At 42.8% G+C, this 27138-nt stretch overlaps 1 protein-coding gene across 1 annotated transcript in view; it reads right to left on the bottom strand.

Moving 5' to 3' along the window:
* Window positions 1-17353, bottom strand: part of SLC6A3 (solute carrier family 6 member 3) — a 312104-nt gene extending 294751 nt beyond the window's left edge. The window contains exons 1-2 of the mRNA XM_073678618.1: window positions 17131-17353; window positions 74-413 (exon numbers count right to left, since the gene is read on the bottom strand). Of these exons, the coding sequence (XP_073534719.1) occupies window positions 74-359 (286 nt within the window). The 5' untranslated portion in view covers window positions 360-413; window positions 17131-17353. The remainder of the gene's footprint in view (window positions 1-73; window positions 414-17130) is intronic.
* Between the last annotated feature and the right edge of the window lie 9785 nt (window positions 17354-27138).

Here is a 27138-nt window from a genome sequence, read left to right as displayed (position 1 = left end):
GGTTCCAGACAACCCTTTAAGATAAATAGAAATTAAATGTAGATTTAGAATAAATGCTTAGCATGACTCTTACCTCCTCCATTTTTGTAACACAAGTAGGGAAACCTCCAAACATTAGCCAAGTCCACAGCAAATCCAATAACAGAAAGAAGAAAATCAATTTTCTTACTCCAGGTCTCTCTCTCTTCAATATCAGGATTTGTCTGTGATGGGTTTACCAGTACTGAATTAGTAAACTGAACTCCATTTTGCTCCTTTACAAGAATAAGCTCTACTTCCTTGGTTCCCATCTCATTAAAATCTTTAGCAGGAGCAACCACTGAAGACATCTGCCCGACCGGTGGTCTAGGTTTGATCATTAGGTGCTAGCAACAATATAGACTGTGGTGATAGATGGAACAATAGTTTTCTACCTGTTATAAATAAAAACAGTAGTTAATTAATAAAAATTCAGTTTGTTTGTATATATTTACCCTGCTTATTTCCAGACACATTATAAATAATAACATTAAAAAGTAGAATTAGATAATTAATGCCAAAAAACAATGCAGCAGTCCATTAGAACACTTTATACAGATGTCTTCTTCCTTACCATTTTTCTCGGTTCATCACATCCACAGATATGTAAGATAAAATAACTAGCTTTAAAAAAAAATAAAATATAAAGTTGTGACATTCTTTCACAAAATGTAAATGCTTTATGTGCTTATGTGTAGCCACCCAGGAGTAGCTATGTAAATTGTAGCCTATTAAGGATTTTGCTAGGGCAGCAATATTATATTAACCCCTTCACAACGTGGCCAATTTCCGTTTTTGCATTTTAGTTTTTTCCTCAACTTCTTCCCAGAGACATAATTTTTTTATTTTTCTGTCCACATAGATACAAGTGCTTCTCACTAAATTAGAATATCATCAAAAAGTTAATTTATTTCAGTTCTTTCATACAAAAAGTTAAACTCATATATTATTTAGAGTCATTGCAAACAGAGTGATCTATTTCAAGTGTTTATTTCTGTTAATGTTGATGATCATGGCTTACAGCCAATGAAAACACAAAAGTCATTATCTCAGTAAATTAGAATACTTTATAAGAACAGCTTGAAAAATGTTTTTAAAATCCGAAATGTTGGCCTACTGAAATGTATGTTCAGTAAATGCACTCAATACTTGATTGAGGCTCCTTTTGCATCAATTACTGCATCAATGCGGCGTGGCATGGAGGCGATCAGCCTGTGGCACTGCTGAGGTGTTATGGAAGCCAGTTTGCTTTGATAGCAGCCTTCAGCTCGTCTGCATTGTTGGGTCTGGTGTCTCTCATCTTCCTCTTGACAATACCCCATAGATTCTCTATGGGGTTAAGGTCAGGCGAGTTTGCTGGCCAATCAAGCACAGTGATACTGTTGTTTTTAAACCAGCAATGACCTTTTTTGTGGCTTACCCTCCTTGTGGAGTGTGTCAATAACTGCATTCTGGACATCTGTCAAGTCAGCAGTCTTCCCCATGATTGTAGTGTCGGGGTAAAAGAGAATATATATATTTGTAACTTTTATACTTTTGTAACTTTTATACGCTTTTTTGCTTATGTACTAACCACCATTTTGTGTCATATAACAATAAGCTTTCCTTGCTACATATTACTCAAATCGAAACTTAAACTAAGACAGTTCCAGTGTTGCCAAGACTTATTTCAGAGAAACGAAACAAGATTATAAGCTGACGGCTGCAATATCTGCCCAGAGACTGAGATAAGGAGATGTGGACCAATCAGGAGTGGCCAGACACTGGACTTTCATGGCTTACCCCGCCCCGGACAACCCCAAGTTTGTCTAGTAATGGGAGGTCTACTAGTACAGGAAAGTTATAACCAATGCTGTCCCAACCTCCGGGACCTCTCTGAATCAAGAGAAGATATGGAGAAATACACTCCTTTGAACAAGCCTGACCAGCCCCCCCCCATGACAAAGTTCAATTGAGAGATTTAGTTTAGGGACAGTTGGGAGAACTCCATGTGTCACCCAGGATAGGGCTCGATTGTCTGGGGGCGTCCCATAAGGGGGCAGCTTCTAAGATGATTGGGTGAAGAAATCCACCTCCCCTCTCCCCACACATGGACAGTCTCAAAGGACCCGAAGCAAGGGAAAGCTTAGTGTTTAGTGGGGAATGTCGGGGTAAAAGAGAATATATATATATTTGTAACTTTTATACTTTTGTAACTTTTATACGCTTTTTTGCTTATGTACTAACCACCATTTTGTGTCATATAACAATAAGCTTTCCTTGCTACATATTACTCAAATCGAAACTTAAACTAAGACAGTTCCAGTGTTGCCAAGACTTATTTCAGAGAAATGAAACAAGATTATAAGCTGACAGCTGCAATATCTGCCCAGAGACTGAGATAAGGAGATGTGGACCAATCAGGAGTGGCCAGACACTGGACTTTCATGGCTTACCCCGCCCCGGACAACCCCTATCCCCTCCCCATTATGTAGTGTATTTAGGTTTATGCATGTAAAAATAAACACAGAACATTGCTGAGAACGTTGTCTGTAGTAGTCTTTTGAGCGTGCTCTGAGTTTGAACCAGCTTGTTGTCTGACTCATTCTTTGAATGGTTGACCCATGCTCATAGTTTGAATTTGGAGTGACTGGAGGACGAGTGGAATGTCATCACGACCCCCACAAATGGCGCCCAACGTGGGGCGTGGCTAGCGGTATGCCACCCTCCCGGACCCATATCGCTGATTTCCCTGGTGGTGACCGCGGTGGCTGAATTTGAGGCCTGATCAACCTCCATCGAACACGGTAAGTTGAGATGTATTTTATATGTCTCACTTGCCTGTGTGTCAGCCGCAGCGGTTCCTGTTGGGTTGTCAGGTTGGATCTGGGTGGGTGATCGGTCGAGTGGTGAGACCTCAGGCGTCCCGCACCACGTCCTGAACCAGCAAGTGTTAAAACGAGTGACGTCGCATGCCTGCGCGTGCTCGTGTGAACATCATCTCCTCCTCCTCCGGTCACTGAACTCTCTTTAGATAGCTGCCTCCCGTAACTGATAGTCGAGGTTTCAAAGCATTCCTGAATTGTAGTGTAAGGGAGAAAGAATCTGTGACGAATTGAGGAGTGCTCTTCGTTTAACACAGAGACTGCTCTAAATTCAAGGTTAGCAAAGGAGATAGATTGAGAGGTGTCTCTCTATCTCATCAGTGTATTGAGAGGTGTACTCTACACTGACGGGTGGTGCCGTGGTAGGAAAGAAGACGGATTGAGAGGTACTCTTCGTCTTATACAGAGAAACCTCATAAGGAGGGGTTCTGCTGTCAGTCAGGGTGCCGTGGTGAGTCGTACTGTAAAGTCGCCATTCAAGGTTAGGGAAGGGATAGATTGAGAGGTGTCTCTCTATCTCATCAGTGTATTGAGAGGTACTCTACACTGACGGGTGGCGACCTGTCGGCTGCACCAGTGATCTGAGTTGCGACAGATCATTGCATTCTATAAGAAAATGTTGCGTATATTTAAATTTGAAAGATCTCGTAAGTTGTGGAATGCTGCTGTGGGAGTTAAGCCAATTAGTGGAGTTACGGGAAGGCAAGAAGGCAAGAAGAATGTTAGGAATTTGTATAAATTGATAGGTTTATCTAGTACAGGCAGGCTCCAGCCTTCAGTTTGGAAAGAATGCGTCACACAGAGAAAGGGAAAGTTGAGTGATTTAGGACTTCTGCACCAGGCTCAAGCTCATTTTAGAGTAGCGAGTAATTTGAAGTCTGAAGGCTGGAAAGAGGTAGATGGTGTGGGGGGGACAGAGAATGCCGAGCCTTTGTTCGGATACATGAAAGCTGCAGAATGTGATTTGTTATGTGCCCCCAAAATGGCCGTTGCACCTTTGATGCCTGTCACTACACCGAGCCCTCAGCCACCGCCCTATAATGGTGCCAACAACAAATCACCGGAGAGGTGGACGTGTCGGGTGCGTGGAGAGCAAAACCCACCCTGGGCGGAGTTCTGCTGTGTCTGTGGGGCGGGCCGCCCATGGCACGATGCCCAGCCTGCCTCCAAGAACAATTCCACTCTAACTCCTCCCTCCCACGGCCATCTTGCTACACCTCTTACTTGTTGTGGGAGGCCCGGAAAGCCCCAATCCGGCCTATATCCACTACTACATCCGTCCGGTGCATATTACCAGCCACCAGCACAGGTGGAAAAGCCCGCAGTCCCAGAGCACCCATCTGAAACTAATGTGACACCCTCTGCTCCAGTCCACGATGCTGAGATGCTTTCCCTGTTTCCTATGGGAGTCACCCACAACCCTGGGGATATCCTCCTCAACTCCCCAGAATTTCAGGCCAGACTGCTCTCCCTCCACCAACATACTGTTACTCAAGACGATACGGAGCCAGATGAGGGATGGGCTCAAGATACTCCAGCCCCCCCTCCTTTACCCCATACGTCTCCTATGGCATCCTCCACCCCACATCCATTACCCGTACTCCGGCCCTTGCTCCAAGCAACTGCTGAAAGAACACCACCCCCCAGCCTCTCAGAAGTTTGGGACCCCTGCCGCTCCCGTAATCTAGTAGACCCATCAGGACGCCCTGTCACTCTGTCAATAGGCTATGGTGACATCCTTACACATCGGGTGGGGGCCATAGTCAACCCTGCAAACACCTGTATGAGCCATGTTGGAGGATTGGCTCGCAAAATTTCCCTTGCTGCTGGTTCTACTCTGGCTGCAGAATGCCAGGCTCACTTAGCCGAAAACGGAGAGTTTTCAGAAGGCCATGGATTCCACAAAAGCAGGATCCCTTAGTACGTATGAATCCGGCCTAGAATACATGAAACAGTTAAAAGCCTGGGCTCAGGATCGCTTGTCAGATCAAGCTGGGTCTGTATAAGATGTTCAACAAGACCCTGATGAATCTGTGGAAAGATATGCTGCAAGACTCAGCATGCATTTTGAGGATCTCGGATACAGTCCTCATGTCAAGACGCAGGCCGCCCTGTTGGTTCAGACCCTAGTAGATGGCCTACAAGACACTTTCAGAGATGAAGTCCTGAGAGTACGGCCCGAGATTCGTTCTTCTTCTTTCAACGACGCGGTGGACATCGTTAAAGCTTTCCAAAAATCAATGCTAAAAAATGAAAAAGGATACTAAGCCAAGGAAGAAAGCCGCTCCTGCCATGGTATATCAAGCTCAAGAAAGCTACCCACCCCCTGGCAACCAACATGGAATCAAGTGGGTAATGGTTAAAGGCACAGGTGATGATACTCCTCCCACATATAGAGAACAAGACAGAAGAGATGACAGGGGACCATCCAGAAACAAAAGACCATCTCGTGATTCTGAAGGACGAATGTTGTGTTGGGAGTCTGGTAGCCTTGACCACATCCTCAGAGACTGTCCAACCCGCAGACAGTACCATGACCGCTCGTTTCATGACGGTCCACACAACCATGGACCTTCCCGTGAACCATTCACCCACGCCAATGACGGCCCAGTCAACCAGTGTCCACTTTCCCGGCTACGCACCCCACGGCCGCCTGTGGGACTGTCATTTTACAGGTGGACCATCAACCACTGGAGTTCCTGGTGGACACTGGGGCGGCCACATCTGTCATTTCCTCTGCACAGCTCCCTCCTTCTGTATCCCTATCACCGGATACCCTCACCTGTGTTGGGGTGGAAGGCCAACATATTTCTTCTCCACTCACAGTCCCTGTGTCTGCAGGACCGTTCACCGGAGTACTCACAAGATTCTTGGTCTCTGAAACTTGCTCTGTCAATCTGTTGGGAGCCGATCTCTTAGAGCGGATGAAGGCAACAATTACCTTCGGAAACCATGGTATGGAGCTTCTTTTGAGGGACCCTCATTCCTAACAAGGGACTGAAGACCGCTGTGTTCTTAAAACCTTCCCTCTCATGATGATGACCATACAACCTCACTCTCTGTGGTCCAGTGGGCCAGAGGACGTCGGCCTCCTGCAGGTTCCCCCGGTCCGAGTACACCTCAAGCCTGGACACAGGTATCCACGGTTGCCACAATACCCCCTCAAGGCTGCACAAGAACAAAGCTTGGGTACCCAAATCGCTTCCCTCCTGGAATCAGGAGTCCTTGTCAGATGTGTATCTCCATGCAATACACCCCTCTTTCCTGTAAAAAAAAAGAAAACCGTTCCGGGAGAGCCTCCAAGATACCGGTTGGTTCAGGATCTCAGAGCCGTCAATGCAGCTACCATTTTAGAAACTCCAGTGGTACCCAACCCAAACACCCTCTTGTCTCAGGTGCCTCCAACGGCCACCTTGTTTACGGTGTTAGATCTGGCCAACGCCTTCTTCAGTATACCCTTACATGAAGATTCGTGGTTTCTTTCTGCCTTCACCTTTCAAGGAGCACAGCTTACATGGACCAGGACTCCGCAAAGAGCCCAGAACTCTCCTAACCAATTCACTCATTCTATGAAGTCTATTCTGGAGCCATGGGTTCAAGAGAACCCTCAGGTCACCCTTCTACAGTATGTGGATGATCTTTTACTCTGTGGCACTGAAGAAAATTTGCCAGAGATGTCAGCATCCCTTCTCTGGTTTCTTCACTCAGCTAACTGTAAAGTCTCGAAAGGCAAAGTCCAATGGTGTCTACCCAAGGTCATTTTCCTCGGATATTGTATATCACAAGGTACTAAACATCTGACTGAAGAAAGAAAACAAGCCATCATGGATATCATTTTCCCAACCACCTACTCCGCTATGCAGACTTTCCTTGGCCTCATCACTTACTGCAGGCAATGGATCCCTGATGCCTCAAAGCTCATGCAACCTCTGTACGACTGTCTCAAGAATGAAGGCTCAGTTTGGCTTCATGCTGAAGATCCACGTGTTTCTCATCAACACAGACTATGTTTTGACCGTCTTAAACAGGCTGTTGTCTCTGCCCCGGCCTTGGGCTTACCAGACTATACTCAGCCATTTCACCTTTTTGTCTCGGAATCGGAAGGTCATGCCTCTGGAGTTCTAGCATAACGCTATGATCTTAAGTATCGGCCTTTGGGCTACTACTCAGCCCGCCTGGACCCTGTCGCCCGAACTGCCCCCACGTGCCTTAAGGCGGTCCACGCTGCTCACATCCTCCTTGACAAGTCAGCTGATATCGTCCTTGGACATGATCTAGTTATACAGGCCGGCCATGATCTCTCAGCTGTTCTGCAACAAACATCTCCTTACCAACCAAAGATACCTGCGGCTGCAGTGTTCCCTATTGTTGCCCTCCAATATAACATTTACCAGATGTCTGACTATCAATCCTGCCACTTTGCTTCCATCTTCTAGGGGGGAAGGTGAAGAGGGTGAAGGTCCATTGGTGGAACCTCATGATTGTATAAAAATTTTGCAGGAAGAGACTTCTGCTCCAGAGAATATGGTGGCACATCCGCTCGCAGACCCTCAAGGGAAGTTCCACACGGGATATGCTGTCACAACGGACCTAACAGTCCTCAAGGCTGAAGCTCTACCACCATACATGTCTGCACAAGAAGCTGAACTTGTGGCTCTCACAGAGGCCTGCCACCTGGCAGCAGGAACAAAGGCGAATATATATATACCGATTCCAGGTATGGACATGGAATTTGCAATGATTCTGGACTCTTGTGGAAGTCTAGAGGATTCATCACAGCTGCAGGTACACCAGTGAAACATGTCTCATGGATTAAGGCCCTAATGAAGGCCCTGGAACTACCCATTCAGGTTGCTGTTATCAAGGTCAAGGCTCATGGAAGACTAGAATCCAGAGAAGCCAGGGGCAACCACCTAGCTGACCAAGCAGCCAAGACTGCAGCAGTGGAGAATGTGTCATCAAAGTGGCAGGAAAAGGAAGAAGAGATGGGGGAGACCCTGCAAACCGTAGCTGTGGCGCTCACTAGAGCAAGAGCCAAAGAACAGCCGGTGGAAGACCATACAAGTCCAGCGGAGACACGAGTGGAATCCAGGGGGGTCAGGATGCCTGAAGAAAAATTGTGTGAGGAACAAAGGAAGACCCCCACTGAAGAAGTCAAGCAATGGAAAGCGGCAGGAGCCGTGCTGGCAGGTCGCAAAGATTCAAAGGTCAACTCGACTCTTTACCAAGTGGATGGGAAGCCTTGCTTGCCTAGACGCATGTACTCAGCTGTGGCAGCATGGGCTCACGGGCCTACACACAGAGGAAAGAATCAAGCCTTGGCATGTATCAAGAAACTGTACTTTGCACCCGGAATCTCTTCCACTGTGACTGCGTACTCAAAATCCTGCTCTGTCTGCGCTACCTGCAACCCAACGTGTACGGCACGGGTCCCTCTCCAACACCTGGCTAAACCAGACTACCCTTGGCAGAGAATACAAGTCGACCATATCCAAATGCCTAAAGCAGGAAAATAGGAGTACGTTTTGGTAGCCGTGGATATGTTCTCAGCCTGGCCCGAGGCCTACCCGGTTGTCAACATGACTGCTAAAGTCACAGCCAAGAAACTGATCACCGAAGTTGCCTGCAGATTTGGAGTTCCCCAAGTCATAGAATCGGATCAAGGACCAGCTTTCATAGCAAATATCTACAAAGAACTCTGGAACATGTTGGGAACAGATTTGGGCCTCCACACTCCATACCATCCTGCCAGTTCAGACAAAGTGGAGAGAATGAATTCCACACTCAAGACCCAGCTCTTGAAAATGACCCAAGATCATCCCCTCCCCTGGCCCGACCTACTCCCCATAGTATTGTATCATATCACACACACTCCTCAGGCCAAACATGGGCTGACTCCCTATAAAATTTTGTTTGGGACCCCACCCAAGATAGGAGAGATTAGGCCCCAAGAGTTGTCTGAAACACATGATAGAGTGGTAAAATTTGTGATTGCCTTGTCTAGAGAATTGACTAACACCCGCTCTCCAGTATCTGCTTCTCTCCCAGAATCTACAGGTGATGCAGTACATGATTTCATCCCAGGCGATCTAGTGTATGTGAAGAAGTTTGTCCGGAAAGACTGCCTCCAGCCGCAGTTCGAGGGACTGTACACTGTGCTTCTCACCACCCCGACGGCTCTGAAGCTTGAGGGCAAGAGCACCTGGATTCACGCCTCCCACTGCAAGAGAGACAGAACGAGTCTATAAAAGATGACTACCTTCTTCTATATCCTTTCCATATGCTTACTGTCTGTCCCAGGGTGGACAGCTACCACACAGGGGTAGATACCTCCTTCTTCTCAGGTTGGTTGGGAGGGCTCAAGGGATTCCTCCAACAAGTTTGTCTAGTAATGGGAGGTCTACTAGTACAGGAAAGTTATAACCAATGCTGTCCCAACCTCCGGGACCTCTCTGAATCAAGAGAAGATATGGAGAAATACACTCCTTTGAACAAGCCTGACCAGCCCCCCCCCATGACAAAGTTCAATTGAGAGATTTAGTTTAGGGACAGTTGGGAGAACTCCATGTGTCACCCAGGATAGGGCTCGATTGTCTGGGGGCGTCCCATAAGGGGGCAGCTTCTAAGATGATTGGGTGAAGAAATCCACCTCCCCTCTCCCCACACATGGACAGTCTCAAAGGACCCGAAGCAAGGGAAAGCTTAGTGTTTAGGGGGGAATGTCGGGGTAAAAGAGAATATATATATATTTGTAACTTTTATACTTTTGTAACTTTTATACGCTTTTTTGCTTATGTACTAACCACCATTTTGTGTCATATAACAATAAGCTTTCCTTGCTACATATTACTCAAATCGAAACTTAAACTAAGACAGTTCCAGTGTTGCCAAGACTTATTTCAGAGAAACGAAACAAGATTATAAGCTGACGGCTGCAATATCTGCCCAGAGACTGAGATAAGGAGATGTGGACCAATCAGGAGTGGCCAGACACTGGACTTTCATGGCTTACCCCGCCCCGGACAACCCCTATCCCCTCCCCATTATGTAGTGTATTTAGGTTTATGCATGTAAAAATAAACACAGAACATTGCTGAGAACGTTGTCTGTAGTAGTCTTTTGAGCGTGCTCTGAGTTTGAACCAGCTTGTTGTCTGACTCATTCTTTGAATGGTTGACCCATGCTCATAGTTTGAATTTGGAGTGACTGGAGGACGAGTGGAATGTCATCACGACCCCCACAGTAGAGCCTACTAAAACAGACTAAGGGTCCTTTTTAAATGCTTAGGAAGCCTTTGCAGGTGTTTTTTGTTAATTATTCTAATTTACTGAGATAATGACTTTTGTGTTTTCATTGGCTGTAAGCCATAATCTTCAACTTTAACAGAAATAAACACTTGAAATAGATCACTCTGTTTATAATGACTCTATATAATATATGAGTTTCAAATTTTGTATTGAAGAACTGAAATAAATTAACTTTTTGATGATATTCTAATTTTGTGAGAAGCACTTGTACATAAGGGCATTAATTTTGTCACATAATGTACTAGAAAACAGGAAAACAATTCTAAGTAGTGTAATTGTGAAAAAAATTCAATTCTAACATTGTTTTTTGGGAATTGTTTTTAATGTGTACATTAGTGTTGAGTGAGTATGTTCTGTCCGAGTATGCTCGGGCCGAGCTCCGAGTATTTATAGCTGCTCGGTGTTATGTTTGAATTGCTCCCGTGTGCATGATTTGCAACTGTTTGACAGCTTTATTACATGTGAGGAATGTGTAAGAAATAGACATTCCTCACATGTAATAAAGCTGTTAAACAGTTGCAAATCATGCACACGGGAGTGATTCAAACATATCATCGAGCAGCTGTAAATACTCGGAGCTCGGCCCGAGCATACTCGGCAAAAGGGTTAATAGAACATACTCGCTCAACACTAGTGTACATTGCATGGTAAAAATTATTTGCAATATAATTCTGCTCATCAGTATGATTAACAAACGTGTCCAGTTTTTTTATTATTTTAGGGGTGAAAAAAAATTAGGAGTTTGCACAAAAGAATTTTGGGGTTGTGATGCTATTTTCCGAGACCCGTATCATTTTTATTTTTCAGTCTATGAAGCTGTGTGATGGCTTATTTATTGCTGTGTGAGCCAATGTTTTTATTGATACCATTGTGAAATAGATATGATGTTTTGATCGCTTGTTATAGCATTTTTTGTGGTTTTGCAGAGAACAAAAAAACATAATTTTGGCGTTCTTGAATTTTTTTTAATTTACAGTGTTTACCAGTCGGGTTAGTTACTTTTATATTTTGATAGATCGGACTTTTCTGAATGCGGTGATACTACATGTTTATTAAAAAAAAAATATTAATTTTATTTTTAATAGGGGAAAAGGAGGGTTATTTAAATTTTTAGGGGTTTTTTTATTTTTTTTCATATTTTTTAAAACTTTTTTTTTTACTTTTCTCCTTAGGGGACTTGAAGCTGCGATTGTCTGATACAGCAATGCATATGGTAAAAATCACAGTCTTCTTTGAAGCCCGGTCACAGGCTGGGTTTAAAAGGAGCTCCATAACAGACCACCTGCTGTCATAGCAACCCATCAGTGACCCGTAATCACGTCATGGGCAGGTGGCTGGGTGCGTGGAATGACGCGCCCCTTTGCCAGCACGTTTTAAATGCCATTGTCAGAGTTTGACAGTGACATTTAACAGGTTAACATTCATGGGTGGAGCTCTTCTCTATCCGTGATTGTTAGAGGCAGGTCCTGGCTGTAACATACAGCCATCATCTGCTGAATATGGGGTGAGCTCACACCGCACACGTATAGCACATGTCGTTAAGAGGTTAAATGGGTTTTCACACAAACAAAGTACATTTTAATCAATAGATCTTGGAGTAATAATAAGTTCCACAATTGGATGTGTTAAAAAAAATTCTTTGATGTGATATAATCTTATAAATGTGCCCCTGCTGTGTACTGTGTAATGGCTGTGTCTGACCATGTACGAACATTGTCTGCACATACAACAGCTCCTGGGCAGGGAAGGAAGCAAAAGAGAGAATACAGACAGTACAGCATGGGATTGCAGCTGCTGCTTTCTGTGAGGTAAAACATTTTCCTGTCAGTTTAAAAATAAAGTTTTACCTCACAGAAAAAAAATCAACTGTGATCCTTTGCTGTAATTTCTTTATATTCTTTTGCCTCCTCCCCTGCCCAGGAGATGTGGTATGATCAGACCATGTTCCTGCATGGTCAGACACAGCCATTACACAGTACACAGCAGGGGCACATTTATAAGATTATCTCAGCACAGGAACATTTTTTTAACACAATTAAATGTGAAACTTATTTTTATTCCAAGATCTATTGATTAACCCCTTTGCAACCTTGGGTTTTGTCGTTTTTGCTTTTTCGTGTTTTGCTCCCCACAACAACCACAGTTGTTTTTTATTTACTTTTTTTACCACGTTCACTGAATGCTAAAACTGACCTGCCATTCTTATTCTCCAGGTCATTATGAGTTCGTAGACACCAAACATGTATAGGTTCTTTTATATTTAAGTGGTGAAAAAAAAATCCAAAATTTGGTAAAAAAAAATTAGCGCCATTTTCTGAGACCTGTAGCGTCTCCATTTTTCGGGATCTGGGGCTGGGTGGGGCTTATTTTTTTGCGCGCCGGGCTGATGTTTTTATTGATAACATTTTGGGGTAGATCCGATGTTTTGATCGCCCGTTATTGCATTTTATTGCAATTTTGCGGCGACCAAAAAACGTAATTCTGGCGTTTAGAATTTTTTTCTCGTTACGCCGTTTACCGTTCGGATTAATTCTTTTTTTATATTGATAGATCGGGCGATTCTGAATGTGGCGATACCAAATATGTCTATGTAGGTTTTTTTTTTAATATGTTATTTTGAATGGGGCGAAAGGGGGGTGATTTAAACTTTTATATTTTTTTAATTTTTTTATATTTTTAAAAACTTTTTTTTTCACTTTTTGCTTGCTTCAATAGTCTCCATAGGAGACTAGAAGCAGCACTTGTTTGATCGGCTCTGCTACATACAGGGGACGAGCAGATCCCCTGCATGCAACAGAAATGGTCTTGTGCTATGAGCGCCGACCACTAGGTGGCGCTCATAGCGACCAGCTTATGACAACCACAGGCGTCTACTGCAGACCCTGGGTTGTCATGCCCACCCATCGGTGACCCGCGATCACGTGACGGGGTCGCCAATGGGCGGGTCTTATTTTCTATATATATGCCCCCCAAGGAAGCTAATCTAGCAAAACGCGCATTGGGAATTAGGAGACTGGAGTGCCACCACTCAGGTTCATGGGTAATTCGATCTAACTAACTTATCTGTACATTGATTATTTTTTTTTATCTTTTGCTTAGCGTAGCGCTGATGAGACAATATGATTTATAAGGGATGATACATATATTACTGCAATAAATATTACATGAACTCATCAAGTTACCCTCATTAGTACTAACAACTGAGATATCAGCCTATTGTAGGCTTTACCTTTCATATGGACCCATGTAGCATTATGTGAACCTACTCTGTAGTGGATGGCACTTCCAGCCCCTGTCTTTGCCCCTATTTTCATATGTACTATTCATTATTTAATCTATTGTGAAATAAACTATTTATTTTAGTATTTAGTAGCATGGACTCCTTTTTCTCCTTTTTTGAAAATTAAAAAAAACTATTCCTTAAAATCGACTCTTCAGCCTTCTGCAGCATGTGTGTGTGTTGTGTGTGTGTTGTGTGTTGTGTGTGTGTTGTGTGTGTGTTGTGTGTGTTGTGTGTGTGTTGTGTGTGTGTGTGTTGTGTGTGTGTTGTGTGTGTTGTGTGTGTGTTGTGTGTGTTGTGTGTGTGTGTTGTGTGTGTGTGTTGTGTGTGTGTTGTGTGTGTGTTGTGTGTGTGTTGTGTGTGTGTGTTGTGTGTGTTGTGTGTGTGTGTTGTGTGTGTGTTGTGTGTGTGTTGTGTGTGTGTGTTGTGTGTGTTGTGTGTGTTGTGTGTGTGTGTGTTGTGTGTGTGTGTGTTGTGTTTGTGTGTTGTGTGTGTGTTGTGTGTTGTGTGTGTGTTGTGTGTGTGTTGTGTGTGTGTGTTGTGTGTGTGTGTGTTGTGTGTGTGTTTGCCTCTGTCTCCTTTCTGCAATTTTCCTCTCTCTTTTACAGAACCATAAACTTCTATTGCTAAAATGTTGATGCCTCCATCAGCTGAAGGATGGATTTTAGTATTATTTCACAGTAAATTATGAGGTCAGGATGCAAAGGGGGAGGAGAAGTGGCCCTTGAATGCAGAAAGATTTTTATTATAAGGATATATTGCAAGGTTTCTTATTTATGAGTAGTTATTTATTCAGAGTTTATTAAAACGTCATGATCCCTTAACCAGATAAAAATAAGGAGAAACACATCTGTTATATAAAATGTTTAGGATAAACAAAACATGGATTCAGAATGGTTCTATAATGGACAATTCATTTACCCATATTTATATAGAAAATGTAAGAATCACAACTGAAGAAGAAGCCAGTAATATCTGAACAAAAGTAACACCAGGAAAATAAAACACTTTAAGGTAAAACTTTATACTCAATAATATTCCTATTTTTAAAGGAAATCTGTTAGTGGGCGAGAACAGTGTCCATTCAGAAGCAGCAGAGAGAATTAAGTACAGTTGTACTGCTCTGTGAGCTAAGGGTACGCTCACATCTTGCAGCCGTAGTACGTTATTTGTTTAGTTTGCGGCAGTTCTGAGAAACCAAAACCACATAATGATTGGTGCATTATATTAAATCAATGCAAGACCACATGTATTTATGTTACACAGTATTGCATAAACTGGATAGAATTGTAACAAAGCCTTAAAAGTATACAACGGTTTGATGTCTTTAAATAAAAACATCACTGAAAGGAAACAAAAATTATTTACAGACTGGTGAAGAACTAAAAGTCAATTTATACAGAGATAAAGATTTATTATCTGCAAAAAGCGGAGAAACAACCTTTAATGTGTATTATTGAATGCATTGTAATAATCAGGGGACTGAACATTCATGTTACTGGGTGACTCTAAAGCCCAGACTTGGGAGCAAAAAATACAAAAAATCCAAGAAAAAAGAATAAAAAATAACTGTATGTGACAATTGCCAAGAAGCAGTGCAAGTGTACCGTATAAAAGGCTGCAGAAACTGGAAAATGATTTTACAATATACCCCCAAAAAACACATAGGTCATTCCTCTTTATTTTAACTTTATATAAGGTTTATTTTGCATGACAGAAAGCCCACAAAACATTGAATACAAGTAACATGTGTGCAAATATATAGCACAGACTGTTGTGAAATTAAGGATTAACACGTGATAATTTAATTTATTACTAAATAAAGATGGAATAAAATATGTGGATGTGGCAGAACTAAAAGTTATACATTTGTTTCTTATGTGTCCTGGGATAACCAAGAAGATTTATATGCAAAACTTCATTGTAAACTATGCCAAAAGAAAAACATTAGTAATTCAATATAAAATGGCTATTTTCATAATTTGGCATTGTAGTCTGATACAGTCCAAAACGACATTATGGTGTCTTTTGCTCCCACCTAGAAATGCATATAAACTTAAGTTATCTTAACCCAGGGAGTCATGATGATGCCAAAATAAAAGAGATACATTACTAATACTCCTAGGTTATTTCTATGCACTCAGATAAGGACATTTTTTGTAATAAAATGTATTCTTAAACATTAAACGCTCTAATCTAAGCAAATAAATAGTGTAAGGCACAGTGTCTAATGAGAATATTATTATTTAAATGATTATAAATTTAGTACATAACTTTAAAACCATAATGCAGAAAAAAACTGATACATATGTTTGACTATGATTTTAGAATTACTCTCTTATCGACACATATTTCAGCTTTAGAAATAAAGAATAACCTTTCAAACTAAACATTTTATAAAGTGCAGTGTAAATAAGAGGACTGCCATCTGCTTTTGAACCTGAATCTTACAAACTATATGTTTGGAGGAAGGAGATATGGTTTATATTGTTACTTGGAGTTGTGTAATAATCATCATCTATATTTCAGCACCATCCCGCAATGGACAGCCACAAACACCTGTCTACATTCTAAAATAAGGCTTTATATTATTAGTTAAGACATCCATTTATTAGGGGGGGGGGTTTGCCTTATTGCGAAGCTATGAAAATAATGTCATCCTATATCTTATGCCCAGACTAATTTAATGTCCTATGCTATATGCTTTGAAATGCATAACATTTAAAAGTGATTTTATAAAGATATTTCTAAGTATTTATTTCCCATTTGTCAATATAATAAGTAATGCAAATTTCCCAAAAGAAGATGACTATGTAAATGCCAGCCTGACATTTTGCAAATCAATCAGTAGGTTAAAAGTTGACATCTATAGCTGTTATTGGAGATGCATACATTAAATGGTGCTAACTGTGATGATGGGGCTCAACTCTTCAGAAAATGGAGAACCACGACCCAATGCTAGAGGGTATTAGTAACATTAACCAGTTACATACAAGTTACAAACAAGAATCATTAACTGTATGTTATAGGATATAACAAACTTTATTATATTCACTAATCCTCCAAGTTCTAGAACTAAATTTATACATATAGTGTTTATTGTTGCAAACCATAAATCCATTGTATGATAAGCCTTTTTCACATTAGCATCAATGAAAATTTTAATCATTTTTGTTTTGCAACTGGAGCAACCAATTCGTAACACTATTCTTTCCATAATCATTATGCGGGAAACCTTGATAGAACCCCATTAGACCCTATTAAAATCAGTGGTGTATATCCGGATTTGAAAGTAGCTATTTGGCTCTGTTATAAGCTGAAGATATGACAATAGTCTGAACAGAGCCTAAGATGTAACTTCATATACAATTAATATGATACATTATAAATCCTAAAATAGTTTTGTAGCTTAATGCAAAAATATATCAGTCAAAGTACAAAGAATATAAAAGTACTAGACACACTCAAGGATAGTTGAAAGTAAATATTAATATGAATGCCAATGATTATAAAAAACACTAGATTTTTTAAGATTACTGGCTAACATTTAAATCTATTCTTACACATGCGCACCAATACACATATATAGATTATATATAGAGTATTACAAATAAGGCAAGTGTTTCCATTCAATAAATAGTAAAGAAAAAGTTCTACTTACTTGTTTAAGTCTTTCTCATGCACACTGAAAAATGTGAAATATTGCAGGTCAAATTAAATGGGAAAAAGATTCTATTTGTAGGATGTCTCTTACTCATAAACCTAAATAGGAATGACTCTGCTCATAGTTTTCTCATGTTCTGGATCCTCTGTGGTGTTAGAATGTCTTCATCTCTAAGAGCCTGTGAGGTGTGAAGATCCACTGCTCTCCCTGAACTTGTACTATAGTGATGAGCTGCTGGAAGATAATAGGCAATAGCCCTCCCTCATCTGCTCCATCCTTTCGATGACTCTTGAGCTCAACCACTTATTACGAGCATGCCCTGGCTGTTATTTTTTTTCACAGGCAGAGAATTGCTAAAAATTCAGTCATAGGTTATTAGTTCAATTTACAACTTCCATCAGATTCAAACATTAAAACTGGATTGCATATCTTCATTAGTATACATAGTCAAATAGGACACTGCTAGTTTAGTATAATTTTTTGTTTAAATGTTATATTGATCCGCAGTTATCTGGATATTCTGTACACACATATGTCTATACACTGCTCAAAAAAATAAAGGGACCATTCAAATAACACATCCTAGATCTGAATGAATGAAATATTCTCATTGAATACTTTGTTCTGTACAAAGTTGAATGTGCTGACAACAAAATCACACAAAAATCATCAATGGAAATCAAATTATTAACCAATGGAGGCCTGCATTTGGAGTCACCCCCAAACTTAAAGTGGAAAAACACACTACAGGCTGCTCCAACTTTGATGTAATGTCTTTAAAACAAGTCAAAATGAGGCTCAGTATAGTGTGTGGCCTCCACATGCCTGTATGACCTCCCTACAACGCCTGGGCATGCTCCTGATGAGGTTGCAGATGGTCTCCTGTGGGATCTCCTCCTAGACCTGGACTAAAGCATCCACCAACTCCTGGACAGTCTGTGGTGCAATGTGACGTTGGTGGATGGAGCGAGACATCATGTCCCAAATGTGCTCAATCGGATTCAGGTCTGTGGAACAGGCGGGCCAGTCCATAGCTTCAATGCCTTCATCTTGCAAGAACTGCTGACACACTCCAGCCACATGAGGTCTGGCATTGTCCTCCATTAGGAGGAACCCAGGGGCAACCACACCAGCATATAGACTCACAAGGGGTCTGAGGATCTCATCTCGGTACCTAAAGGCAGTCAGGCTACCTCTGGCAAGCACATGGAGGGCTGTATGACCCTCCAAAGAAATGCCACCCCACACCATTACTGACCCACTGCCAAACCAGTCATGCTGAAGGATGTTGCAGAAAGCAGATCACTCTCCACGGCGTCTCCAGACTCTGTCTCATCTGTCACATGTGCTCAGAGTGAAACTGCTTTCATCTGTGAAGAGCACAGGGTGCCAGTGGCGACTTTGCCAATTCTGGTGTTCTGTGGCAAATGCCAAGCGTCCTCCACGGTGTTGGGCTGTGAGCACAACCCCATCTGTGGACGTCAGGCCCTCATAACACCCTCATGAAGTCGGTTTCTAACCATTTGTGAAGACACATGCACATTTGTGGCCTGCTGGAGGTCATTTTGCAGGGCTGTGGCAGTGCTCCTCCTGTTCCTCCTTGCACAAAGGCGAAGGTAGCGGTCCTGCTGCTGGGTTGTTGCCCTCCTATGGCCCCCCACGTCTTCTGGTGTACTGGCCTGTCTCCTGGCAGCGCCTCCAGCCTCTGGACACTACGCTGACAGACACAGCAAACCTTCTTGCCACAGCTCGCATTGATGTGCCATCCTGGATGAACTGCACTACCTGAGCAGCTTCTGTGGGTTGTAGAGTCAGTCTCATGCTACCACGAGTGTGAAAGCACAACCAACATTCAAAAGTGACCAAAACATCAGCCAGAAAGCATTGGTACTGAGATGTGGTCTGTGGTCCCCACTTGCAGAACCACTCCTTTATTAAGGGTGTCTTGATAATTGCCAATAATTTCCATCTATCATCTATTCCATTTGCACAACAGCATGTGAAATTGATTGTCAATCAGTGTTGCTTCCTAAGAGCAGTTTGATTTCACAGAAGTTTGATTTACTTGGAGTAATATTCTGTTGTTTAAGTGTTCCCTTTATTTTTTTGTGCAGTGTATATATATATATATATATATATATATATATATATATATATACAGTGCCTACAAGTAGTATTCAACCCCCTGCAGATTTAGCTGGTTTGATAAGATGCAAATAAGTTAGAGCCTTCAAACTGCAAACGAGAGTAGGTTTTATGAACAGAAGCATAAATCTTACAAACCAAAAAGTTATGTTGCTCAGTTGAATTTTATTAAATTTTAAACATAAAAGTGTGGGTCAATTATTATACAACCCCTATGTTTAATATTTTGTGGAATAACCCTTGTTTGCAATTACAGCTAATAATCGTCTTTTATAAGACCTGATCAGGCCGGCACAGGTCTGTGGAGTTATCTTGGCCCACTCCTCCATGCAGATCTTCTCCAAGTTATCTAGGTTCTTTGGGTGTCTCATGTGGACTTTATTCTTGAGCTCCTTCCACAAGTTTTCAATTGGGTTAAGGTCAGGAGACTGACTAGGCCACTCCAACACCTTGACTTTTTCCCTATTGAACCAGGCCTTGGTTTTCTTGGCTGTGTGCTTTGGGTCGTTGTCTTGTTGGAAGATGAAATTACGACCCATCTTAAGATCCTTGATGGAGGAGCGGAGGTTCTTGGCCAAAATCTCCAGGTAGGCCGTGCTATCCATCTTCCCATGGATGCGGACCAGATGGCCAGGCCCCTTGACAGAGAAACAGCCCCACAGCATGATGCTGCCACCACCTTGCTTGACTGTAGGGATGATATTCTTGGGGTAGTATGCAGTGCCATCCAGTCTCCAAACGTCACGTGTGTGGTTGGCACCAAAGATCTCGATCTTGGTCTCATCAGACCATAGAACCTTGAACCAGTCTGTCTCAGAGTCCTCCAAGTGATCATGAGCAAACTGTAGACGAGCCTTGACATGACGCTTTGAAAGTAAAGGTACCTTACGGGCTCGTCTGGAACGGAGACCATTGCGGTGGAGTACGTTACTTATGGTATTGACTGAAACCAATGTCCCCACTGCCATGAGATCTTCCCGGAGCTCCTTCCTTGTTGTCCTTGGGTTAGCCTTGACTCTTCGGACAAGCCTGGCCTCGGCACGGGAGGACACTTTCAAAGGCTGTCCTGGCCGTGGAAGGCTAACAGTAGTTCCATAAGCCTTCCACTTACGGATGATGCTCCCAACAGTGGAGACAGGTAGGCCCAACTCCTTGGAAAGGGTTTTGTACCCCTTGCCAGCCTTGTGACCCTCCACGATCTTGTCTCTGATGGCCTTGGAATGCTCCTTTGTCTTTCCCATGTTGACCATGTCTGAGTGCTGTTCACAAGTTTGGGGAGGGTCTTAAATAGTCAGAAAAGGCTGGCAAAAGAGATATTTAATCCACACATGTGAAGCTCATGATTCTTGGTGCCTGAACTACTTCTTAATACTTTAGGGGGACCAAACAGAATTCTTGTGGTTTGAGGGGTTGAATAATAAATGACGCTCTGAATTAACTTTTTACGTTTAAAAAAAAAAAAAAAATTTGCTGTAGTGCATTTCCCACTTCCAGGCTGATCTACAGTACAAATGTCACAATGCCAAGTTAATTCCGCATGTGTCAACCAGCTAAATCTGCAGGGGGTTGAATACTACTTGTAGGCACTGTATACAGTACAGACCAAATGTTTGGACACACCTTCTCATTTAAAGATTTTTCTGTATTTTCATGACTTTGAAAATTGTACATTCACACTAAAGGCATCAAAACTATGAATTAACACATGTGGAATTATATACTTAACAAAAAAGTGTGAAACAACTGAAAATATGTCTTATATTCTAGGTTCTTCAAAGTAGCCACCTTTTGCTTTGATGACTGCTTTGCACACTCTTGGCATTCTCTTGATGAGCTTCAAGAGGTAGTCACCGGAAATGGTCTTCCAACAATCTTGAAGGAGTTCCCAGAGATGCTTAGCACTTATTGGCCCTTTTGCCTTCACTCTGCGGTCCAGCTCACCCCAAACCATGTTGATTGGGTTCAGGTCTGGTGACTGTGGAGGCCAGGTCATTTGGCGTAGCACCCCATCACTCTCCTTATTGGTCAAATAGCCCTTACACAGCCTGGAGATGTGTTTGGGGTCATTGTCCTGTTAAAAAAGAAATTATGGTCCAACTAAACGCAAACCGGATGAAATAGCATGCCGCTGCAAGATGCTGTGGTAGCCATGCTGGTTCAGAATGCCTTCAATTTTGAATAAATCCCCAACAGTGTCACCAGCAAAGCACCCCACACCATCAGACCTCCTCCTCCATGCTTCACGGTGGGAACCAGGCATGTAGAGTCCATCCGTTCACCTTTTCTACGTCGCACAAAGACACGCTGGTTGGAACCAAAGATCTCAAATTTGGACTCATCAGACCAAAGCACAGATTTCCACTTGTCTAATGTCCATTCCTTGTGTTCTTTAGCCCAAACAAGGCTCTTCTGCTTGTTGCCTGTCCTTAGCAGTGGTTTCCTAGCAGCTATTTTACCATGAAGGCCTGCTGCACAAAGTCTCCTCTTAACAGTTGTTGTAGAGATGTGTCTGCTGCTAGAACTCTGCGTGGCATTGACCTGGTCTCTAATCTGAGCTGCTGTTAACCTGCGATTTCTGAGGCTGGTGACTCGGATAAACTTATCCTCAGAAGCAGAGGTGACTCTTGGTCTTCCTTTCCTGGGGCGGTCCTCATGTGAGCCAGTTTCTTTGTAGCACTTGATGGTTTTTGCAACTGCACTTGGGGACACTTTCAAACTTTTCCCAATTTTTCAGACTGACTGACCTTCAATTCTTAAAGCAATGATGGCCATTCGTTTTTCTTTACTTAGCTGCTTTTTTCTTGCCATAATACAAATTCTAACAGTCTATTCAGTAGGACTATCAGCTGTGTATCCACCAGACTTCTGCACAACACAACTGATGATCCCAACCCCATTTGTAAGGCAAGAAATCCCACTTATTAAACCTGACAGGGCACACCTGTGAAGTGAAAACCATTTCCGGTGACTACCTCTTGAAGCTCATCAAGAGAATGCCAAGAGTGTGCAAAGCAGTCATCAAAGCAAAAGGTGGCTACTTTGAAGAACCTAGAATATAAGATATATTTTCAGTTGTTTCACACTTTTTTGTTAAGTATATAATTCCACATGTGTTAATTCATAGTTTTGATGCCTTCAGTGTGAATGTACAATTTTCAAAGTCATGAAAATACAGAAAAAACTTTAAATGAGAAGGTGTGTCCAAACTTTTGGTCTGTACTGTATATATATATACATATATAAATAATATATATCAATGAATAAATATATATATTTGACTTAGATTTCTCTTTTGTTCAATCACTTTGAATTTTGTTACTTGACCTGTTAAACTATTAACACTTCTTTTTTTAAACATTGCTTGTGTGCAGCATTTTTTACACACCTCCCTAAAACTTTATATGCACGATATTGTGCAAAGGTTAAGGCAGTTGTGTGAAAAATGCTACAAACTAGGTATGTTTAAAAAAAAAGAAATGTTAATAATTTATTTTATCAATTAGCAAAATTCAAAGTGAACGAACAAAAGAGAAATCTAAATCAAATCAATATTTGGTGCAACTAACCTTTGCCTTCAAAACAGCTTGAAAGCAGGAATTCTTCTAGGTAGACTTTCATACAGTTTTTTTAAGGAGCTCTGCAGGGAGGTTGATATAAACATATTGGACAATTAACCACAGGTCTTATTTGGATGTAAACTTGCACAAAACCCTTTGTTTCTTCATATAATTCCAGACAGATTCTATAATGCTAAGATTAGAGCTCTGTGGGGACCATATCATCACTTCCAGGACTCCTTGTTATTCTTTACACTAAAGATAGTTCTTAATGATATTGACTGTATGTTTGGGGTCGTTGTTCTGCTGCAGAATAAATTTGGAGCCAATAAGATGCCTCTGTGATGGTGTTGCAGGATGGATAAGTGTCTTGCCTGCATTTCTCAGAATTGAGGACACCATTAATCCTGGCCAAATCCCCAACTCCATTTGCTGAAATGCAGCCGCAAACCTGCAAGGAACCACCACCATGCTTCACTGTTTCCTGAAGTCACTCATTATTGTACTGCTTTCCAGCCCCTCAGTAAACAAACTGCTTTCTGTTAGAGTCAAATATTTCAAATTTTGACTCATCAGTTCAAAGCTCTTGTTGCCAGTTACACCCAGTGCCTTTGTTTTCGGGCAAAGTTGAGTCACTTGGCTTGTTTTCATGTCGAAGTTATGGTTTTTGGCCCCAACTGAAGACCAGTTTTGGCCAGACTTCTTCAAACAGTAGATTGGTACAGCTTTGTTCCACTGGTTGCTGCCTGTTCTAAGCTGATGACACTACTCAACATCTTCCAATTTTCGACAGGAAGTAAGCATGATGTGTCTTTCATCTGCTGCATTGTTTCCTTGGCAAACCACTCTGTCTACGCTCCTCAACATTTCTAGGTGTACTCAAAGTCGATAAATACAGACATTACAATCATGTAATCGTCTTATTGGCTCTTAATTATTCTGCAGTAGAAGAAGAACCTCAAACATACAACCAATATAATTAAGAACTATATTCAGTGTAAGGAAAAACAGGGAGTCCTGGAAGAGATGGTGTATCGCTCATGCAGCGCTGATCACAATATTAGCTTGTCTATCTGGAATTACATGAACATTCAAAAGAATTGCTAAAGCTTGACTAGGATGCAGCCTGCAGGCTGACTGAAGAAACATCAGATTTTTATGGTCCATATAGATGGCCACTGGAAACTTTGCTCCTTTAAGTAGATATTGCCACTCATTCAAAGCTAATTTTACAGCCAATTCTCGATCACCAATGGAGTTCTTCCATACTTTCACTCTGTTGGAGAGAATTTGCTGGAAAATAAACCGGAGGGATGGTTTCTAGATTTTGTTAAAAAACTGCTACTACATCAATAACAGAGGCAGCCACTTAAGCTAAAAATAGCCTGTCAACATTTAGGTGGTGTAGAACTGAAGCAGAGTAAAAGCAAGATTTATTTAGCTGGAAGACTTAATTTGCAGAATCTAGACAATTTGGAGAATTAGCAACCTTCTGAGTGAGAGAATTATGATGAGCTACCACTTGAGAATAAAGTCTGGAGAAAAATACTGAGTCCTTGACGCTACTGGATGAGAAAATACAGATAGAATGAAAAGTGGATCCAACAGGATGTAGACTAGACTACAGTAAGTGAGTGTTTTATTGTTTTTATGAAAAATTTACCCAAAGATAAAAAAAAAACAATAGAAAGGCATGAAATGTTAGGTGAAGAGTCCATGCAACATGTTTCAATATCGTACCGGCGTATTGCCATTGTTTGCAGGAAGATAGGAAGTTTAAGTGTGGTGACCCCAACCTCATTTAAAAATTGGACAATACAAAAATACTATAAAAAGTGCAAAAGTAAACACCAGAAGGTACAGCAAAAGCAGACATAAAACATAAGGATCTATGACAATAATCAAAATAATAAAGTGTTGTAAAAAGTAAACTATTTGTTCACAGATAAAAGGCTAGACACAAGGTCATGTCATTAGAATAGCACTGAAGGTCACAGAGGGTGTGGCTGAGGGGAAGCCCTTTTAATATAGAGCATAGCCTAGTCCCAGTCTGGTTACTATGGCAGCCAGATACACATTAAGTACTAGACACTGGCAAAGAGGGATATCAGAGTGTGGAAAATCTGGGAAAGAAAGGATATTAGCGCATGGGAAGGATAGGTACTATGGAAAAGAAGGATATTAGGGCATGGGACAACTGGGTGCTGTGATGTGTATGTTCTGGTGTCTGACCCTTCTCTTATATTGTGGCTGCTTCAGTTGTGAACTATGCATGTGACGCGCCCCTGGGCCTGCTGTGTCGCGCAGCGTCTCGCGCACGGGGGCTTACCCGGAACCGGATCAGATGAGGGTTGCAGTCTCCGAGTGGCGGGGACCCGGTCCGTGCCCAGGGGGTCAGACTCAGTGTGTGGCAGTCTTGATAGTTGTTATTTGAGTGTCGACTACGCCACCCGTTGATTTGCAGCTATGGAGCTGCCGCTGCAGGGCAGACCGCTGAGGCCGGTGTAGAATTGTGCAGCGTGATAGTATAACCCCCAACGGGAGGGGTATGGCCTCAGGGCAGCCGACGTGGAAGATGGGGGTAGCAGGAACCACTCAGAGACGGTGCGGTGTAATTCAGGGTCTTTACTGGTAACAACGATAGACCCTCCCGAAGTACTTGCTAGCGAACGGGGCCTGGTCAGTCCTTGAGCAGATGGGATCTCCCCTGGCCAGGCGGAGTTGTAGGCCTCCCAAACTGACTGTACTCTTCTGGCTACCTTGCTAGAAGCGGATATAAGTAGCCCACGTCCCTGAGTGTACCGTGTGGTGCTCACCCGTATGGCCGGTGACTCGGGGCCTTCTATTGGCTTCCGCTCCACGATGGCGGTGCTGGTCCCACACGTGTGACCGTGCCTTCGGGTTTCTGGGCCTGAGGACCTGAAATCCCCTGCCGGTCGGCTTCTGCTGCTGGGTAAGAGTTAGTCCCCACAGCCTCGGACGCCGGGTCCGGTAAGAAAGCTTCTCAGTCAGGGCGAGCTCTGCAGCTGCCAGCCCCTGACTCGTAGTAGTATTGCTCCCACTGAGCTCCAGCTGTTTCTTCCTATGACTGTCTCTTGTCTCTACTCTCCTTGACTCCTAACCCTGCTTCAGCCCCGGGTTTATATAGGGGAAGTTCTTCCCCTCCCAAGACTGGGCAGGAGGTGTGGCATGCACAGGATCCCTGACCAAAGGACCTCCCACCTGCTCTCAGACGTAATATCTCTATCACTGTGGCAACCAGACCCCTGGGGTGTCACATTCCCCCCTAGTGAAATTTAGTACTCCGGGACTAAACATATTTTTAGAAAAACATAACAAGGTATAACAATAACAATACAATAAGAAAAACACATAAGATGGTTACGGCGTGTCCGCAACCGGGTGCAGTCTTTGAAGAAAAGCAAGGTGTCCATTTCACCAAAACAGGGAGACGTAACCAGGTAGGGGGTCTGTCCTACCCCGAGTCCTTAACAGTCTTTAGTCCGTCCTGGGTTACGCTCCAACTATGTACACAGGATTCCCGGTAAATCCACCAAGGACTCCTACAAATAACTAGAAACACAAAATTATACACAAGCAACAATACACAGGTAAACATAAATAAAACAATTTATACACTTCAAATCCTCCACCGTGCGGGTAACTGGCCTCTAGTGGCCCTAGTGGACCTACGGAGCTGACTGCCTAGCCCTGAACTACAGGGTGTAGGAGCTGTCAAGGGTAAACTGGGCAGCTGTCTACCGGCTCTTTGGCTCACTAGGGATATGGCAGGCTCACTGCAAGCAGAGGGTTGATCCTCCTGGTCTGCGGGTGTGGGGTCTTCTGCCTCCTGGACCGGCTGTTCTTCCAGCTCTACCTGTTGCTCCGTAGGTGCTTGGGATGCTGGTTGGAGGAAGGTGAGTACGGGTACCACAACTGCACCATTGACTTGAGTCCAAGACCGAGGGAAGTCCCCGAGCACAGTACTAACCATATCTTCCCTTTCCTCTACGGGTCGATGGTCTTCTTGTTCCTCTTCAGGGTTCCTCAGTTGTTCGGGACACTTCTTCAGGTGGTCCCGGGATACAATAGCTGTGGTTTCCCCTCCGTCTTTACTGATGGTACAAACCTTCGGGTTCTCGTGGCTTGAGGGCAGTACGGTGTACGGGTCCTTTTCCCACTGGTCGTCCAACTTGTGGAGCCATCTCTTCCTCTTCAAGACCTGCTCTCCGGGTACCAGGGGAACAGCGGGAGCATACTGGTTGTAAGTTTTCTCTTGTCTTTCCCTAGCCTGACAGAGACT

Source organism: Phyllobates terribilis, unplaced genomic scaffold, assembly GCF_046119375.1.
Source record: "Phyllobates terribilis strain yellow unplaced genomic scaffold, ASM4611937v1 Scaffold_4__5_contigs__length_816908805, whole genome shotgun sequence".
Classification (NCBI taxonomy): Eukaryota; Metazoa; Chordata; class Amphibia; order Anura; family Dendrobatidae; genus Phyllobates; species Phyllobates terribilis.
The sequence above is the reverse complement of the archived record's forward strand: the minus strand, read 5'-3'. Positions and strand labels throughout refer to the sequence as shown.